The 19,522-nt window shown below is 47.1% G+C and overlaps 1 protein-coding gene across 2 annotated transcripts in view; it reads right to left on the bottom strand.

Moving 5' to 3' along the window:
- Positions 1–19,522, bottom strand: part of Arsg (arylsulfatase G) — a 130,569-nt gene that overhangs the window by 35,546 nt on the left and 75,501 nt on the right. For both annotated transcript variants that reach the window (XM_026780199.1, XM_026780200.1), the window contains exons 3-8: positions 18,306–18,493; positions 14,012–14,059; positions 10,097–10,208; positions 7,855–7,992; positions 2,568–2,764; positions 1,168–1,248 (exon numbers count right to left, since the gene is read on the bottom strand). In XM_026780199.1, coding sequence (XP_026636000.1) covers positions 1,168–1,248; positions 2,568–2,764; positions 7,855–7,992; positions 10,097–10,208; positions 14,012–14,059; positions 18,306–18,493 — 764 coding nt within the window. The remainder of the gene's footprint in view (positions 1–1,167; positions 1,249–2,567; positions 2,765–7,854; positions 7,993–10,096; positions 10,209–14,011; positions 14,060–18,305; positions 18,494–19,522) is intronic.

The following is a 19,522-nucleotide window of genomic DNA, read 5'->3' as shown; positions in this document are numbered from 1 at the left end:
TTCATTCGCCGAGAAATATTTCCTCTAAATATTTCCAAGCCAGCAAATGCCCATCAGTCCACGGATTCTTTGGTGTCCCTCTAAATGGTTAATTCCTTCAAACACGCCCCTCAACTGAGTACTTGAAGTGTAACCGGCTAGCTCTTTAACCTTCTGTGACAAGCATCATGTATACGTGCTGTTCCCTTGGCTAATTAGCTCCCCAAAACAAACGCTTCCAGGAGGAGGCTGTGCATCAAAAGGCACAAGGAACTTTGCAAACCTTTCCCCACATACCTGTCCCCAGTGTGGCTGCTCCCTCAGAACCTAAGATTCTTCCTTGCTGAGAACTTTTCCAGAGCAGATGGGAACTGAGCTCCAGGCTCAAGTGTGTTTATACAGAGCCAGCAAGGCTGTAGGGGGCCATTGGGTATGCGGGGATAGCACCAACCTTGACTACATTGGCCAGCCTGATGTCTTCTCACCAACTGTGTGACCTTGGGGCAAGTGACTCAATTCCCTTGGGGTTCTATCTTCATCTATAAAAGACGCCATTTGCTAGTTACCTTTCACTATCACAAGGTTTAAAGACGACAGATATAAAAGCCTTGCAGAGGGCCAGCTATAGCGGCACACACATTTAAAGCACCTTTCCAGAAGCAGAGGCAGGAGAATCTCGGTGAATTCGAGGGCTGCCAGGGCTACATAGTGAGTTCTAAGCCAACCAGGGCTACAGTGTGAGACCCTGTCAAACAAAACAACAGCAACGACAAACCCCAGCCTTACAGAACTGTATGTTAAGTATTTCTTGAATGGATATGTGAAGTGATGGTTGAATGGAGAGGGGTGGGGAAGAGAAGAAAATGGACAGAGGAAGAAAACACAAGCAGCTCAATGAATGAAGGCAAATCATATTGACTGGACAGTTTATGGACTGGTTTGTCAGGACGAAGGCTGGTCCTTTGAGGGACAGAAAGAGATGGCCCATAATGAACACACAGTTTCCCTCCATCCCAATGTGTTTCTTCTCTAAGAGTTGGTGACTGGTGAGCCACTATGTCCCTGGTTCATAACAGTGTCCTGAAGGCCAGGATGCAAGTCAGTTGTCCCCAAGACAAAACCCCACACCCAGCCAGCACTCAGCTTCCCAAGAGAGACATGACCCCACTGAATGGGTTTCTCTAATACCTTGATGGGTTTGCCACAGTCCAAAGAAGGGACCCACGCTGCCTGCCAGCTCACACTTCTGAGCCCATGGGCCATTGTCTCCTAGAAACCAGAAAAAGGAACAGGAGATGGTCAGTGGGTCTCTGGGGACACTTTTTCTGAACCCCACTCTGGTCAGAACCCTGTGCACAGCAGGGATCAGACAGAAAGACAAACATGATCACTCAGACAGAAGAGCAAACTTGATCGCTATATTTGAAATGTTTCTTGTAGGCATGGATGTCAGTGTATGGCTACCCCTACTCTGCATAGCCATGGACCCACTTCCTATGCTTCCTAAGTGTGGGGCTTTCATATTGCCACCCAGCTACAACTGCCTCAGTGATCCCATCTCTACTAGGCTCTAAAAGAAAGGGGGGCTTGTTCTGATCCAATGAGCTCCATCCTTAACCTCTGCTCCCACACCCCACTTTGGTGGGGTTAGCAATCCATTACCACTGTCATTAGTATCAGCCCAACCACTGTCCTTGATGCACCTAGAACTCCACACACATAGCGTTCTTGATGTACCTAGAACTGCACTTACGCTCATCACTAAGCATCCTTGATGCACCTAGAACTCCACACACATAGCATTCTTGATGTACCTAGAACTGCACTTACGCGCATCACTAAGCATCCTTGATGTACCTAGAACCCCACATACACCATCTTTCAACCTTACAATATACAGTGGAGTCGATTCAATTCCCCCATTAGTATATATTAAAAACCAGGTTTTAATTTGATCCAAAGCAACTACCACTCTTCTACATAGAGACCTGAGACATGAATATCTGTGTAACAACTTCCCATATGAATACACTTTTGGATTTTTCTGAGACACAATCTTGTTGTATATACCCCAGACTATGCTCAAATTCACTCTATAGCCCACCCTGGACTTGAGCTGGAGATCTTCTTGCCTTTAGACTCTAAAGTGCTAGAATTCTATAAAGAGCTGCACATTGGCACGCCTGGCTATGTGTGAGCCCTTTAAAGGGATTGTTAACTCAGTTCTGGAGCCTGACTAAAGATATGACTGGCAGTAACCACTCTCGTTGGGACCACAGAGGAGATGGCCAAGGACTATACAAGCTCACAATGTGAAATAGCTCTAACAAGTACGAATAGTCTACAGGCCTACTCAACATCTATGGGGCCAGCAAAGCACATGCTCCATCAGTACAAATCCTTTTCCATGACTCAATCATGGAGAACTCAATAGACAACATATCCAGCATTCAGACAATCATCAGGGCTCCAAGTTCACAGCGAGCCCCTCCCTGTTAAAGATATCACATGACTGGACTCTGCTCTCCATGGAACCTGTGCAGTTATCCACTAGATTACAGCCAGTTCAGGTAGCATTTCTACTTTACCTGTAAACCAGAGGAGCGTGTTTTCTTTTGCTACGTGGTCAACTTTGTCCTTGATCTGCCCTACCAGACTGTCCATCTCCCGGAGACTTGCATGGTATGCCCTTTGGCTCCATGGGTTTTCTGATGGAGGAGTCACAGACAAAGGCACATGCATGTGGGCCAGGCCCACATAAAGCAGGAACGGTCTTCCATGGGTGCTGGAAAAAAATGGGAAACCTCAGAAGCTCTGCACGAGGCTTCTCTTGTCTAGGGTCTCAACAGTTCCTTTTGATCTCAGAGAAAACACACCACCACCCCACCACAGGACCTGTCCCGCAGGTTCAAGCATAATGCATTTGTCTACCGTCTTCTAGGAAAAGTGGAAGTCATCTGGCTAGCTGATTGGAAAAGTACTGTACCATAACATTCTGTGATAGCAAGAGTTATTACACAGGACTGTTGCCTAAGTCCATCCCCAGGGTAAACCCCCATTGTCCCTTTCGGGCAATGAATCAGAAACATGGAGGAATTTAAGGACTTCCTTCAGGTTGTACAGCTGGTAATAGACAAGGTGAATTTCAACTCATCTGCCAGGAGCAAACCTGCACTCTTTGCTGCTCTTCATAATCCAAGCATCCAGACCACTGTGTTAATTCTGGTGGCCCTCAACCTTCCTAATGCCTTTAATACAGTCCCTCATGTTGTGGTGACCCCTAATCATAGAATTATTTCATTGCTGCTTCATAACTTTCATTTTGCTGTTGTTATAAAATTGTAACATAAATATGTGATATCCAGGATATCTAATATGCAACCTCTGTAAAAGGGTCATTTGACCCCCAAAAAGGGGTCATGACCTATATGTTGAGAACCACTGTTCTAGAAGATATAACCACAAGGAATCCCTTGATATGTGTGACCACGGGGGACATTTAGATCAAGGCTCTGTTCTATACTGAACCTGGATAATTTGTGGTGAAAGGCTTGAGGTACCTGGGGCAGCCTCCTAGCCAAGACTCCATGGTCTCATGGGGGCAGGCCTACCTACTTAGAAAATTGAGGTAGGAAGGTCACAAGTTCAAGGCCTGATTGAGCTACAAGGTGAATTTAAGACCAGCCTAGGAAAGTTAGTGAGCCCTTGTCTAAAAATGGAAAAAGAAAAAAATGGCCTGGGGATGTACTTAGGGGTAGTTTGTTTGCTTGATATACAAGGCCTGAAGTTAAACCTCCATTACTGTTACCCTATCCCATCTGACCCTGATGCCCTCTTCTGGCCTCCTCTGATACTGCACATGCATGGTGCACATACATACATACAGGCAAACACTCATATATACAATAAATTTTTTTTAAAAAAGCTGTTTGAGCCAGGTGGTGGTGGCACACACCTTAGTCAGAGGTGTGCAGAGGCAGGTGATTCTCGAGCTTGAGGCCAGCCTAGTCTACAGAGTGAGTTCCAGGAGAGCCGAGGCTACAAAGAGAAACCCTATCTCAAAAAAAAAAAAAAAAAAAAAAAAAAAAAAAAAAAAAAAAAAAAAAAAAAAAAAAAAAGGAAAGGAAAAGAAAAAGGGCTGTTTGAGTTGCTGACTTGAGGGTTTTTTTTCTTTTTTAAATCACTTGATGGATTTTGGCTTACCATCAGGACAGACTTCCCAATCATTTCTAAAATAGTGTTAAATACACTTTTCCCACTTTGTACTACATATTTGTATGAAGTGGTATTTTCTACAAGATTATAGGACTGTAACATCAATGAACTCTGAAGAGGTTCTATGCCATAGAGGATTTAAATCTTCATGTAAAAATAAACAAACACAGCTCATCTTTAATGAATGGTAAAAATTACATGTATGCCACAGAATTGCTTAGAAATAATCTTTCTGTGACTTATTATCAGGAAATGTTTGGCTTATGGACCTATGTTACATACCTATATAGCTGGGATGTTGTAAGATTTTCCTGGGGTGGTGCTGGAGAGATGGCTCAGTGGGTAAGAATAGTTAGCTCTCCTACAGAGGGCCCAGGTTCAGTCCCTAGCACCCACATTGGGCATCTCACATCTGCAGGTAACATGGCATCTCTCAGTCCATGGCATCAACAGCTATTCTAATAGGCTTCCTACTCCCCGGTGATCTGTTTCAGAGTCCTCTAATTTAAAACCTAACAGTGGTGCACATGTGTAAGCCAGCACTCAATGGCTGAAGGCAGGAAGACCAGAACTGCAATGTCATGCTCGACTACATATCAAGTTCAAGGCTAGCATATAAGACCCTGACTCAGAAATTAAATAGATAGATAGATGATACATACATGAATAGATAGAAGATAGATAGATAAATAGATAGATAGACAGATAATAGATAGATCATAGATAGATAGATAGATAGATAGATAGATAGATAGATAGATAGATAGATAGATACATGGATAGATAGATCATAGATAGATAGATAATAGATACATGGATGGATAGATAAATAGATCATAGGTAGGTAGATAGATAGATAGATAGATAGATAGATAGATAGATAGATAGATGATAGATAGATAGATAGATAGATAGATAGATAGATAGATAGATAGATAAGAGGATCACATGAGACCTGAGGAACAGGTAGCTACTGCAAGGCAGGGGCATCACTGGGGAAATTAGCTCTGACTGCTTACAGATTGTTAGCTCATTAATTTAAAGATCCATTATTCACACGAGCATCCATACAGGAAAAGGAATAGGGATGGCCATGGGTGAAAATAGGTCTTCGAACTGAATCTAGAAATCTGTCTGTTTGTGTTGGGTGGCATCTGGGATGGGAAGGAAGATGCCATCTCTCCAGCCCCCAGCCTGCTTTCTCACAGCACCCAGGCCCACCAGGCAGAGGTGGTCCCACCCACAATGGCCTGGGTTCTCCTCCATCAATCACTAATTAAGAAAATGCCCTCCAGGCTTGTCTACGGCTTGATCTTGCAGAGGAATTTTCTTAATTGAGGTTCCCTCCTCTCAGATGGTTTTAGCTTGTGTCAAGTTGACATAAAATTATCCATCACAGATGTGAGCAAATCCAGGGGGCTTTTCTGTTTCAGTGAGAAAGTCATGGCTGAATCGGCAAGTCAAATCTTAAAGAAACCTGCATGCCCTATGATTAACCCTTCTGTGAAGTTAAAAAGTCAATGAACTCAACACCTCTCATTTTGAAAAATTGGTCAACTCTTATTTTCTTTGTTTGCTATGGAGAAAACATTAATTGATTTGTCTCTTAATGAGTCCCTTAACTGATGGGTACCAGGCTCCACCGCCCCTGCAGAGCAAGAATTACACAGTCCCCAGCCCTAGCCAGCCGCCATCCCTCCTGTCAGAAGGCTTAAACTGTAAAACAACAGGAAATGGCCCTCACCAACCATGAACTATCTGCCTGTCGCAGGGCAGAGGGAACTAGGGCCGTTTCACAGCTGCAGGAAGCTGGGAGATGCTCAACCTTCCAGATCAGAAGGTTCCACCTATACCAGCAATTTGAGACCACTGACAGTGTTTCTCAGAGAAGTCTGGGGACTCATTCAGATAGAAGCCCTAGCCTCCTGGGATGCTACTCTGAAATCTGGGCTTGAAGTAACGGCCTGTGTTATGAAGAGCACACACAGAAGACTGAGGCGACCCCACTGCTTCTTCTGCCCTCCTGGATGCTGTCTCTAGGAAAGCCCAACATGGCTGAGCAAGGACTGCAGGATCCCGCAAGGTCACGAGTTGGTCTGCTTAGCCATCCACAGATGAAGCCATTTTAAGTCTGCACGATCAGGCTTGTCTCTTCCAGAAACTGGGAAGATCTGATACCGGAGGCTCACGTTCCAGGCTCACCCATCATCAATGGCTGGAGCTAAGTAGCTACTGTTTACAAGAGATGGGGTATGTTTGCCCGTGCTCAGCCTGCTTTCTTTAAATTCTGTATTATGCATATGGGTGCTTTACCTGCATGTATGTCCCTGCACCACATACGTGCAGTGTCCTTGGAAGCCAGAAGAATAAGGTCTCCTGGGACAGGAGCTACAGGTGCTGGTGAGATAGCATGTGGGTGCTGGGAACTGAACCTGGATCCTCTGGAAGGGTGGCCAGTACTCTTAACCACTGAGCTAACTCTTCAGACCTGCTTTGTGGGCCCTATAGATGTGCCTATTTGGAACCCTGGATAACAAGCCCCAAACATACCTAGTCTCTAGAAATGGAGAACTTTACCTTCCACAGCAAAGGGGACTTTACAGGTATAATTATGATAAAGATCTTGAGATGAGATCATCTTGATATTTCCTGGTTAACTTTTTTTTTTTTTGGCAAGCCGTGAATTCTGCCTCCTGAATTCCTGAGTGCTGAACTGTGTTACCACATCTGGTTCCTGATATTGACTATCAATCGCTAGTGTCTTTTTAAAAAGGCTGGGTACGGTGGCACATTCCAGCATTTGGGAGATCAGAAATTCAAGGACATTCTCAGCTGCATAGCAAGTTAGAGGCCAGCCTGGGCTGCGGGGGACTGTCTAAAAGAGGAAGGGTAGGAGCGTTTGACTACCGTAGAAATAACAAGGGGTCAATAGAAGTAGAGATTAGAATGATATGGCCATAAACCAAGGAAAGACAGCAGCCATTAGAAGCTAAAAGAAAGTCAGGCAGTGATGGCGCACACCTTTAATCCCAGCACTCAGGTGGCAAAGGCAGGTGGATCTCTGAGCTCAAGGACAGCCTGGTCTATAGAATGAGTTCCAGGATAGCCAGGGCTTCACCGAGAAACCCCATCTCAAAAACCAAGAGACTCCAAAAAGAATGAGCCCTGTTCACACTTTGATGCTAGCCCTCTAAGACTGGCTTCAAACATCTTTCATCCAGACCTGAGGAGAACTTACTATGGTTACAGTTGGTTTTAGCCACCACTTTGGTGGTCATTTGTTATAGCAGCAAAAAGGAACTCATACTGCCTGCTAGCAAATGAATTCAACAAATACCCTGAGTAAGTACCCTGAATGTAGTGGCTAGGCCCTACCCTCCAGGAACTTACACTCTAGTAGGAGAAGAAGAAAAAATGCCCACAACCATTGTGCTAAGCAAGGCAGGACAGTCAAAGACCACAGGGAGGCTGAGTACACGTACTTGAGGGGCTTCTAACCCAGGACCAGAGAGTTCATTAGGAACACTCACATTGCTAGAATATAGGAGACACACATGCGCATGCGTGCCTGTTGAAGCATGGAACCCTGCCTTGACAGGCCCAGAGTGGGAGGACTTGGCGTGTGTGGAAGAGGGGAGAGAGCAGAGCACTTGGCCTTACCTTGCCTGCTCAATGAACTCCACTGCCTTTTCCGCGTACTTGCGTGCAAGGCCACTCAGGTTCACAGGCTGCTCCACAATGTTGAGGTTTTCATAGAGAGGAAGGGCCACATCTGTGTAACAGTCCCTCTCGGGGCTCCTGCGTGGGAAACACAGAGAGGGGGGCGCTCATTTCCACACCCTAAACAGTCACAGAAAGCTTCCCTGCAGCGATACGCACAGATAAAAACACTTAATAGCTGATCCCAAGGGACTGAAGAGCCCAGTCGTGTCTACGCTCCTTGGATGAGCCCGCCACCCTGTAAAACTTGACGAGATGCTCATGAGCCAGGGACATTACAGTTCCCATTTTGCAGAGAGACACGCTGAGGTCTGAACAGGTTAATCCCGTAGCCCACCAGAACTCCTGCTGCTGGCTTTCTCCACTGTCCACCCTCAGTGACCGTGTGTATGGTGGGCAACACTGGGTTCTGTGGGTACCTGTCCTAAGTCGGTGACCAGGATTTCATGGGGGAGGTGGGGAATCTGATAATAGGGCAGAATATATAAGATGGCCTAGGGTGTTTTCAATTCTTGGCGTAGGTCCTAAGGCTGATGTGAATCTGACAGACTGCTGTCTCCTGGCTGCACAGCTCCCCTGACCACGGGCTTGAGTGAGCTATCTTTAGTCCCGGAGACTTACTTGTCCATCACGGTGTCACTGTGCCCCTTACAGGGGATGCCTGGATGACAAATGCCATCCCTCTGCCCTGCTCATCACCAAGAAGTAGGTGAAAGGGCAAGAGTCATGCAGCGTCGCACATGTCCTCCCGAGGACAGTTACAGAAGGGCTGGGGGCAATCTGAAACTCTACTACACCTGCATGCATGTAATACCCGCCGAAGAAGTCTAGAGGGTAACGTCAAACTGGGTAAATCATTGCCAAACACATTTAAAAAAAAAAAAAAAAAAGATGGTTCAGCAGTTAAGAACGCTGCTCTTACAGAGGACCCAAGTTCAGTTCCCAACACCCACATGAGGTGGCTCAAAACCACCTGTAATTCCAGCTCCAGGAGTCCGACACCTGCTTCTGGCCTCTGTGGGCACCTGCTCCCACGTGCACAAACCGACACACAGACGTACACACACAAACATAAAAATAAAATGAATCTTTACAAAAATAAAAGGTTTTTATGATGTTGGCTTGGTTATTCTGTATTTTTGGCGGAATTTACAGTTTTTTATTGCCTTGACTGAATTCCACTGCCATTTCAAGTCTCACCCAATAACGCAATGCTTTCAATCCCAACAGCCACAGGAGTGAACCTGAAGGACATGGGCCCTCGACTTAAAGAGACGCAGACTGAAATCTGGATTCTTATCTCCTGCCATCTCTGGTGTGACCTGGGCAAGACAAATTGGTCCCGTGGATTACAGGTAAGGGTGGGTAGTACCCAGAATGGAACAACTTCTCAATTAAAAACCGTTATTATATTAACTATTATGTTATCTAATGAGTCAGCTGAGACGTTCTCCAAGCTGTTCAGACACCTGTGGCCTCAGGAGTAACTACGACACAGGCTCTGAGACGGAGGAGCTTGGGGACCGAGCTAATTTGTTCCTCAGTAAGGCTTAGTGACTCTCTCCTTCTCTCTCTCTCTTTTTCTGTGTGTGTGTGTCTGTCTGTCTACTTCTCTCTCCTTTCTGCCTGTCTCTTGCTGCCTATGTCTCCCTCTCTGTCTCTGTATCTCTTTTATCTCTCTCTCTCTCTGTCTCTCTCTGTCTCTCTCTCTCTCTCTGTCTCCCCCTCCATCTGTGTGTGCGTCTTTCTCTCTGTCTTCCCCATCTTTCTCTCTCTCTCTCTGTGTTGTCTTTCTCTCTCTCTTTCTGTCTCTGTCTCTCCATTTGTACCTTCCCCCATATCACAAGTCTGGGCCAGAGAAATAGGATGTAGTCTAGGAGTAAAGCCAGCAGGCAAAGGAGGGAGGCTCCACCTGTGTGAGATCTTGGCAGGCACAAGGCTCTCCCCAGGTGAGCTAAACAATTCCGAGATCCTGGAAAATTCCAACATAAAAAAAAAAAATACTGTAGTTCCCATCTTTGCACTGGGGCATAAATAAAAAACCTTTGCCCTGCATGTCTTTTTTATCTCGTGTGCTGCCTCAGCTGTCCCTATCTATCTCATTTATTCTAGAATTCGGTCTCCACTTCGACTTAAAGCCCACCGTCAATGCATTGACAGTCAATGCATTGAACATTCTTACCTCCATAGGCCATTGCTCTGGGGACATGCTGGACAGGGAGGGTAGTTGTAGCCAGGGGTGTCAGTACAGCCCATGTCATGGCTGTATGGGATTCCAAAGTAATAATCAAAACCTAGAAGAGGGGCAATGAGTTAGCACCCCCACTCTCTGCTTCTCAGCATGCCTGCCCCTCTTACACTCATAACGAGATTTAATTTCCTGCGACTTAATATTGCAGCGCTCTAGCGTGTGTAATTAAAAGAGGATTTGATTAATATCCCTTTGAAGTACGCAAAGAAAATCACTTTGCCGGGTTCTGGCTGTAAGACTAGCTTTGTGGCATGTCTTGTGATGTGAGTTAACCCAGACTGGGAGGAAGTATCAGGAACCGCTGGTCATCTAGCATCCTCCACGGTCGTGATACACGCGGTTAAGTGCTTGGTTAGAAGAAGAGACAGAGCCGCTGCATGCCTGATAGCTCAAGGGATCAAAAGTCTGTCCTTGGGAAGCTTTCTCTGTGGGGCCGGTGAGATGGCTCAGCAGGTCAAGGTGCTTGCCGACAAACCTAAGGACGTAAGCTCCAATCACTGGAGCTAAATGATAGAAGGCAAGAACTAAGTCCCAAGAGTCGTCTGTTGTGGAATGTGTTTAACAATGTGAAGACGGGTTACATTTGTTGATGCCGCATTGGCTTAACCATGCAAAGATGAGTTACTCTGCCTGCCTAAAGCACCTGATTGGTCTAAAAAAAAGGCTGGATGGCCAATAGCTAGGCAGTAAAGGGATAAGAGGGGCTGGAGGACAGAGAGAATAAGTAGGAGGAAAAAAGAGAGAGGGGAAGTCACCAGCCAGCCAGACACAGAGTAGGCCACATAGAATGAAAGAAAGGTAAAGAGCCCTGGAGTAAAACATAGATGAGAAGAAACAGGTTAATTTAAGTTATAAGAGTCAGTGGGACAAGCATAAGGTAAGGCTGAGCATTCGTCATGAATATGAAGTCTCCATGTCATGATTTGGGAGTTGGTTGGTAGTCCAAAAGAAAGCCTGTTATAGTTGTCCTCTGACCTCCACAAGCATGCCACAGCACACATGTGTGTATACACACACAAAATGAAAGTAAATACATAGTTCATAACAAAGAAAATAAGACTAAGAGTGTCTAAGCCAGCCAGGACTCTAACGGTTGGGAGGAGGAAATAAGAACGAGTGAAGGCGTAAGTCACAAACAATCCCACACCAGTTTGGAATTATGATTATTAGAGAGGTTATTTATTTTAAGGGGGAAAAACTTACAGATCACCGTCCCAGACAACAGCCCTCTGGGCAGTCAGGAACGGAGGCTACTCAAGGGAAGCGAGCAGAGGGAAGTGGCCGCTTTTTAAAGGGAGAGAGACCACGCCCCAGTGGGCTGGTATCTCAGCGGCTATTGGAAGGGGCTCCCGCAACAAACGAGAATGTCATAACCCCAATTCTTCATTTTTCTGGCATTATCCCTCAGCTTATCTCTTCTACAACTCAAGCTCTTAACTGGGCCTGGCAAACAGGGTGGGTCGGTGGCCTCTTCAGCCCCAGCAAGTGCCTCTTGCCTGCTCTATCTGTGTTTCCGGTCCGTTTCTCATGTGACTCATACCCTAGAACCCCAGCGGCTTTGCCTGGAACCGCCTGCTCTGTAGCTCTTACCAATGAAGCTAGACAGAAACTGCCCAGCATAGCTCTAGTGTAGTTTCCTATAAAACAGCGGCTCCTTACCACTTCCTGCTAGCCTCTTCCTCTTTCTTTCTCAAAGCCCAATCACAGCCTTCAGATTCTCAGCCAGCAACGAATGAAAAGGTTTTTCTCTTTGGTACTGCACTCCTTAAGTTGGAACATTGATTCCTCAGCTACCAGCAAGTGGTTTATGTCCCAGTGAGCTTTAACTATCAACTGACAGAACTTGGAGTGACTTGAGAAGTGGGGGGATCTCAACTCACGAACCTCCCAGATCCAACTGGCTTGTGAGCACATCATTGAGCCACTGCCTTGTTTGCTCATTGATGTCAGAAGACCCAGCCCACTGTGGGCAGCACCATTCCCTAGGCAAGGTCGTTCCGGCTAACTAAACAAAGTTCCGAGAGCAAGACAGCAAGCAGCATTCCTCTGTAGTTTCTGCTTTAAGTTCCTGCTTTGACATCCTTCATTGATGAACTATAACCTGGAAGTATAAGCCAAATAAACCCTTTCCTCCCATAGTTCCTTTTGGTCTTCACATTTGTCCTAACAGCAGAAAGGAAACCAGTGGCTGGTAAATGTTACTAGTGCTGAAGAAAACCCAATAGTGCCATGTCAACCTCATTTGTACAAATAGACCTGAATACCTCATGGATAAAGAAATGGCAGAGCCATGTATTGTTGTCATCTTGTTGTCAAGATGAGTAAATAGTTCAGGTTTTGTTGACAAGAAGTCTCTACGATGAGTTCTGAACTCTATCACTATAGCACAAAACACCCTTGGCGATAGGCGTAACAAAGAAGACTGTTTCCAATAAAACTGCATGTACAGAAACAGGGTGTTGGATTTGGCCCATGCTGTATACCAACTCCTATTTTAGATATCAGCTGCCCTCAGACCCCAGAGTTAGGCAGAAGCCTCAGTGTTCCCAGGAGCCCTGGTCTCTAACCAAGAGTAGCAGGGGGAGCATGGATGATGGCAAAGTGTGATGTTTGATGTGATCTGTGATGGATTTGGAAGGGAAAACAGGGGTTTGTGGGAGCCAGGCAGAGCACAAAAGCAGGAGGAACAGAAGAGAGCAGCTAAGAGACCCCATATGTCCAAGCAAGGAGGCTTCCAGTACTATTTGGTGCAAAGTCAGCAAATAGGTAGGAGATCTCTTTCTTCCCACTTCTGACTCCTGGGTCAGACTCACAATCCTTAAGGGACCCTCTTCTTCTAAGAAGGGCACAGTCTCAGTATGCCTCTCTGCCAAGGACTCCAGGAACAGTGCTTAAGATACCACCAATGGATCTAATCCAACCCCACTCATGGAGCGAGACCTACTTTCTGGAATAAGGTTTTGTAGTAAACCGGCCCGGTGTTCCTTTCCTCTATCAGCCATTTTTTTTTTATAAAAGGCACAGCTGCGTCTTCTGCCCTCTGTGCCCCTTTAAAAGAATCCTTCAGGCACAATGCAGCCCTATGTACAGTTAGGGACAGACACTGGGGCAAAGTGAGGGAGAAGCTTGCAAAACAGTCAGGGACTATCGCTAAAGGAAAAGACCACCTGTTTGTGTACAAAGTGGTAGGTGAAGACAGACAGACACATGTTGGGCAGAGGGCTGCATGTGCTGACATGGTAAATGGCTTGTAAGGGACAGTCTGTAAGGAGGGCTGGGGAAAGGACAGAGGCAGAAACGACAAACTGGAAAGAACACCCATATTTTGGCAAATCTGACATTCACAGAGTGTCACCGAGGGATTAGAGAATCCACTTTGACAGCCTGGTCTTGACCTTCTTCTTCAAGGGTGACAGCTGTGAGGATGCGGACAGCCGCAGGAGGAGGCCAGGAGGTGGCCAGGAGGCGGCCAGGAGGCAGCTTCCTCTATCTGGGTCCGTGACACATTCATGCTCCAGCAAACCACCAGACCATTTTGTTTTTACTTCTTTCTACCTGCGCTGTCAGGAATTCACAGAAAGTTCCCAAAGGTGCAAAGAACTGGGAGATGGAAGGAAATACATGGTCTACAGTGGACAGACAGACAAGGTAGGGGACCAGGGAAGGGTCTAGATGTGAGGATGGGGGCATTGGTACCCTGCATGTACCGATGGGACTTTTGAAGCAAAGATGTCCTAACATAGAATATCTCCAGGGATACAATGGCTTCAAACGCTCATACAGCTTTTTTACACAGGGATCCTTATTCTTTGGCTCCCAGGGAACAAACTCCAAAAGAATTCTTACCGCGGAAATTGGGGTGATAAGAACCGTGGTGCCCAAGATGCCATTTGCCTGCCGAAAGAGAAAGAGAGAGACATTCAGATGGGGCTCTGCGGGAACATGTAGACTCTCCAAGAAGCTGATCACATACTCAGTTCCCATCAGTTTCACACTTGAGGGAGGACAGGAGAACCAGCCAGTGCTGTGTGCTCGCTGAGCTTTCTCTCTAGGACCCCAAGAGATCCTACAGGGAGACAGGAGACAAGCAAGGACCGGATGACTCAGGAGCCTGTGGGAAAGATGAGCTGGGGATGGTCTTTCTTCCCAGCAGCCCAGTGATGCTGCCCAGCTGAGTCCCTTCCTTTGGGAGCATACGGCTTGTGGAGGATCCTGCAAAGATGAAGATGGATGCAGGTCCCCACCCTGCCTGGCTTTGGCATCTTCATCTCTGGGTAATGTTGTCAGCAGTGTGCAGAGGCCAGGGGAGAGGTCACTTCCCCTGATAGCTCCGGCGCTGAGACACCCACCGGGCAGCAAATGAGAAACTCAGCCACCTGCAGATCTGGCTCCACCAGCGCGGGGCAGAGCACTGACGACCGTGAGAACCTCTGATCTGCTCATTTGCTCTGAGGACTGGATCCCAGGAAACCACTGCCAAGGCAAGCGGGCCAGCGATGCACAATCAATCCAAAGATCTAAACTGCGACAACCTTTGACAACAGAAAGGAGAGAAGCCAGCAAGAAGAAGAGAAGACATAGGGGTGTGACTAAGTAAACTATTTGATGTGGCCTTAGTAAAACCCAACCGGAATCAGTCCGTTATCCCCTTCCTGCAACTGCAAACTCTTCTGTTTACTCAGGACAGGGTCTTACTATGTAGCTCAGGCCAGCCTCAGACTCGGAATCTCTTCTCTCAGCCTCCTGAGAGCTAGGCCATATACCACCATGCCCAGCTCTATTCTGTGGATGTAAAAAACAAATTTTGCTTTTGTTTTGTTTTCAAGACAGGGTTTTGGGTTTTTTGTTGTTGTTGTTGTTGTTGCTGCTGTTTGTTTGCTTGTTTTTGGTAGACTTGGTTGTCCTGGAACTAGCTCTGTAGACCAGGCTGGCCTTGAACTCACAAAGATCCGCCTGCCTCTGTTGGGATTAGATGTGCACCACCACCACCCAGCTGAAAAGCAAGTTTTTTAAGGAAACAATTAAGGACGAGTCTGGTTGTGCACACCTTTACTACCAGCATCGGAAAGACAGGGGCCCGTGGATCTCTATGAGTTCTAGGTTAGCCTGGTCTATAGAGTGAGTTCAAGGCCGGCCAGGACTGAATAGTGAGACCCTGTGTTAAAAAAGAGAAGAAGAAGGGGGGGAAGGAAACAATTGAGAGGAGCCTGGCCTGGTGACACATGTCTGTGCTTACAGTGGGCCAGTTTAGATAATATAAGAGTTCAAAGTTAGGATACATAGCAAGTCTCTGTCTGAAAAAATAAAATTATGATTAAATATAAAATAATATGAGGAGGGAAGGGGTAAAAACACATGAACACAGATGAAGAGCCAAAGCGGTGTTGAGCACTGTGAACGGACCCCAGAGCCCTTTGGTGGGTTTCATTCATAAGCAGGTATGAGTCTTCTCCAGGGTTCACAAAAGATGCAGTTGGAGAGAGGGAAGGGGGTGGGGGTGGAGAAGTTACACAGACACCTGTGATCAATTGTTTACTTTGTGTTTAAAGGCAAAAAGGAACCACAATACCAAAGCAGACGGAGAAGAGCCCAGCCCCCTGCTTTGTAGAAGGCTCTAGCCTCAGTCCAAAGACCAAACCACCTGGCTCTGAGGATTAAATGGATGTATCTAATAGGTCTCTCTAACAGGCAACCCCCAGGGGAGCTTCATGTGCCCTCTTGGTACTGATGCCCTGGTAATTATACCTCAGGGGAGGAGCGGGAAGGAGCATCTTAGTTAGGGTTTCTATTGCTGTAATGAAACCCCACGACCAAAAGCAACTGGGGGAGGAAAGTGTTTGTTTGGCTTGCTCTTTCACGTCACTGTTTGTCACTGAAGGAAGTCGGGACGGGAACTCAAACAGGAAAGGTACCTGGAAGCCGGAGATGATGCAGAGGAAGTGCTGGCTACTGGCTTACTCCTCAGGGCTTGCTCAGCCTGCTTTCTTATAGAACCCAGGCCCCACCCACAATGGGCTGGGCCCTCCCCCGCCAATCAATCACTAACTAAGAAAATTCCCTGAAGCTGGATCTAAGGAAAGCATTTTTCTCAGTTGAGGTTCCCTCCTTTCCGGTGACTTTAGTTTGTGTCAGGTTGACCTAAAACTAGCCACACAGGAAGCAAAAAAGAGAAAATAATTTTTATTGGCCTCTTCTTCCTCTTCTCCTTCTGAGACGACAAATGTCATCCTCCAGTTCCGGTGCCTATAAAAGAACGCAAAGCCTTTGAACTCAGAGTGGGGAAGGCAACAGCGGAGATACCCGTCCTTGGTCTGCGTAAAGCAATCTCCTCCAAGCTAACCCAGAAGGCTCCAGAGACCAGAGTCTCACCCAGGAGGACCCTCTCTGCCACGTGTCTGTTGGCACAGCCTCCCTTGCTGAGGGACTGTGGCAGAGAGACACAGGAATCCCACTGGGGCCAGAACTCTGAAAGTCAACAAGCACAAACAGGCCAAGGAGGCTGTAGGAACTGCTGGGTGGTCTCGGGATCTGTGAGAGAGGCCCCAGGATCTAGGGTCAGATCCTGTACAGACACAGACATGACCTGCCTGAGGCAGGAATGGGAAGCAGATGTCCTTAGGATCAAGACACAGTTCTCTCGCTCTACAATAGGAGAATAATAATCCTGTGTAAATGAACGGATGCATCCCTAGGGCCAGAACATAGTCCAGGCTGAGTAGAGGTGCTTTGAAGATATGTACAAGGAAATGATGCCTGGAATTCCAGCACTCAGAGGCTGCAAACAGGACTATATATTTGGGGCCAGCCTGGGCTACACAGTGAGACCCTATTTCAGGAACAAACAAGGACAGGGATGCAGTTGGTAGAGGGCTTGCCTCACATACATGAAGCCCCGGCTGCCAGCCCCAGGACCACGGAAAACCGGACATGGTGGCACGTGCCTAAATTTCCAGTGCTCAGGAGGTGGGTGGGGACAGGAGCGTCAAAAGTTCGGTGTCACCCTCAGCTACGTCATGAGTTTGAGGCCACCTTGGAATACATGAGAAACAAAACAGAGAGGAGGAAAGGAAGGAAGTGAGAAGGGGAGGGAACGCCGGGGAACTGACTGCTGTTTTCCTATCCTATATCCACGTCTTCAGTTTCGCTTCTAGTAAGATTTCACAGGGTGGCAGGGTGGGGGCGGGGTCAGGACTGTTTTCTACAGAGACAGCACCCAGTGAGTGCATTGTGCATCCCAGGTAGGGGCTGCAGCACAGACAGCCCGAAGCTGTCAGTTTGTTCAAGACGATCATGCCCAGGTTAAGCCAACTCTGAATGGTATGATTTAAGCCCTGTACTTGGGAAGGAAGGATTTTTTTTCTCTTTTCTTCTTCTTCTTTTTTTTTTTAGTGATTTATTTCTATTTTATGGACATTGGTGTTTTGCTTACATACATGTCTATGTCAGGGCATAGGGTCCCCCAAACTGAAATAACAGACAGTTGCCAGCTGCCATGTGGGTGCTGGGGCTTGAACCCGGGTCTTCCAGAAAGGCAGCCAGCGCTCTTCACCACTGAGTCATCTCTCCAGCCCTGGGAGGGGAAATTTTTTTTTTTAATTTTTCGAGACAGGGCTTCACTGTAGCTTTTGGTTCCTGTCCTGGAACTAGCTCTTGTAGACCAGGCTGGCCTCAAACTATGGAGGGGGGGGTAATTTTTATCTTAAACAAAAGATTCCATTTCTTGGTAAGAATGGGTGGGTATATTGTGCCTGGGACCCATTCCTTCTCTTCTCTTTCCCCTCCTTGAACCTAATTACAATGGAGGACCCTGAAACCGAGACGCCGTAGCCACACGCACACGAACAAAACCCACACGCTCAGGATAGCAGAGAGTGTCCGGAAAAGCTCCCAATGGTATCTTTGAGCCTCTGACCTAATGGATGCAATCACTTACCACAAAGCTTATTACCCTGGGAGGAGAGAACTCTATACATGTTTTCAGGCACTGCCGGGCCTTCCCAGTCACGGACAGCTAGCTAAGAGCATCCCTGCCATCTGTACCCAGAGAGTAACCAAGGAAAACGCAGAAGCGAGCAGAAGAGGCAGCCGCCATCCCTCTGGTGGCTCTCAGATCTCGAAGCAACTATCCAGGGGACATTACCTATCATGGCAGTGACATAGCCAGCCCGCTGCAGCACCTCGGCCAAGGTGGTCTCGTTGAGTGGAAGCCCCCCGACAGAGGTGACGGCAAAGTTGTGCGTGACTCCGTTGCGTAGACCCAGTCGGCCAGTAAGCAGGGAGGCTCGCGAAGGCGAGCAGGTGGAGGCAGCTGCGTGGAAGTCCGCAAACCTGCAAGGAATGGTAGGCAGCTCAGGACTTGGCCAGCTACAGGAAGGCAAATGAGAAGGGATGGGGGACTCACTCAGGGGCTGGAATGATAGCCCTGAGAACAACTGTAGAAGCCACCCGGTGGTGGGCAAGGAAAAGGAAGCCCCGGAAGGAAATGAGTCGGAGGTTAACTCAGACTGGCAGGACCAACGCTTTTTATTTATAGATCCCGTATGTCAAAGTCACTCACTTCAGGGAGTTTTTGAACCTCAAAATCAAGATTTGAACCAGTTTAGAATCATCCATGGATAGAAACAGACACACAGGAGAGACGACTCAGTGATTAGAAGTAAAGACTCCTCTTGCAGAGGACCAGAGTTCAGTTCCCAGCACCCATGCTGGGCAGCCTGTAATTCCAACACCAGGAGATCCAACACCCTCTTCTGGCTTCCATGGGCAAATGCCCTTATGTGTGAATATACCCACAAAGACACACTGACCAAGTTTTTTTTTTAATTTTTTTTTTTTATCTAAAGAAAGAAATAGACTTAGAAAAAATATGAGTCACAGGGCTGGGAAGACGGCTCAGTCGGTAAAGCACTTGAAGTATAAGTGTGAGCTCAAATTCCCAGGATCCATGTCAACACACTTATAACCCTCCTAGTGTGAGGGAAGTGGAGACAGGAGGATTCCCTGAGCTTGACGGCCAGTCTTCCAGCCTTTCTGAAGAAGTGAGCCCCAGGTTTGGTAAATCAGGACTGGATTGCTAGTCCAGTAGGTAAGTGTGCTTGCCACCAAGCCTGACGATCTGAGTTCGATCCTCAGGACCCACACTGGGGGCAGGAGAGTACTGAGTTCCCAAAGCCGTCCCCTGACTTCCACACGCACACCATGGCACAAGGGTGCCCCCACACATACATAGAACACATGCAATAAAAACGATGTCTTAGTACGGTGGAGAGCAGTCCAGAAAGACACCTGTCATCTACTTATGGTCTCCCAATGCACACATAACTGCACACACACACACATGCAAACAGCGGGGGGGGG

The sequence above is a fragment of the Microtus ochrogaster genome, chromosome 7 (genome assembly GCF_000317375.1).
Source record: "Microtus ochrogaster isolate Prairie Vole_2 chromosome 7, MicOch1.0, whole genome shotgun sequence".
Taxonomy (NCBI): domain Eukaryota; kingdom Metazoa; phylum Chordata; class Mammalia; order Rodentia; family Cricetidae; genus Microtus; species Microtus ochrogaster.
The sequence above is the reverse complement of the archived record's forward strand: the minus strand, read 5'-3'. Positions and strand labels throughout refer to the sequence as shown.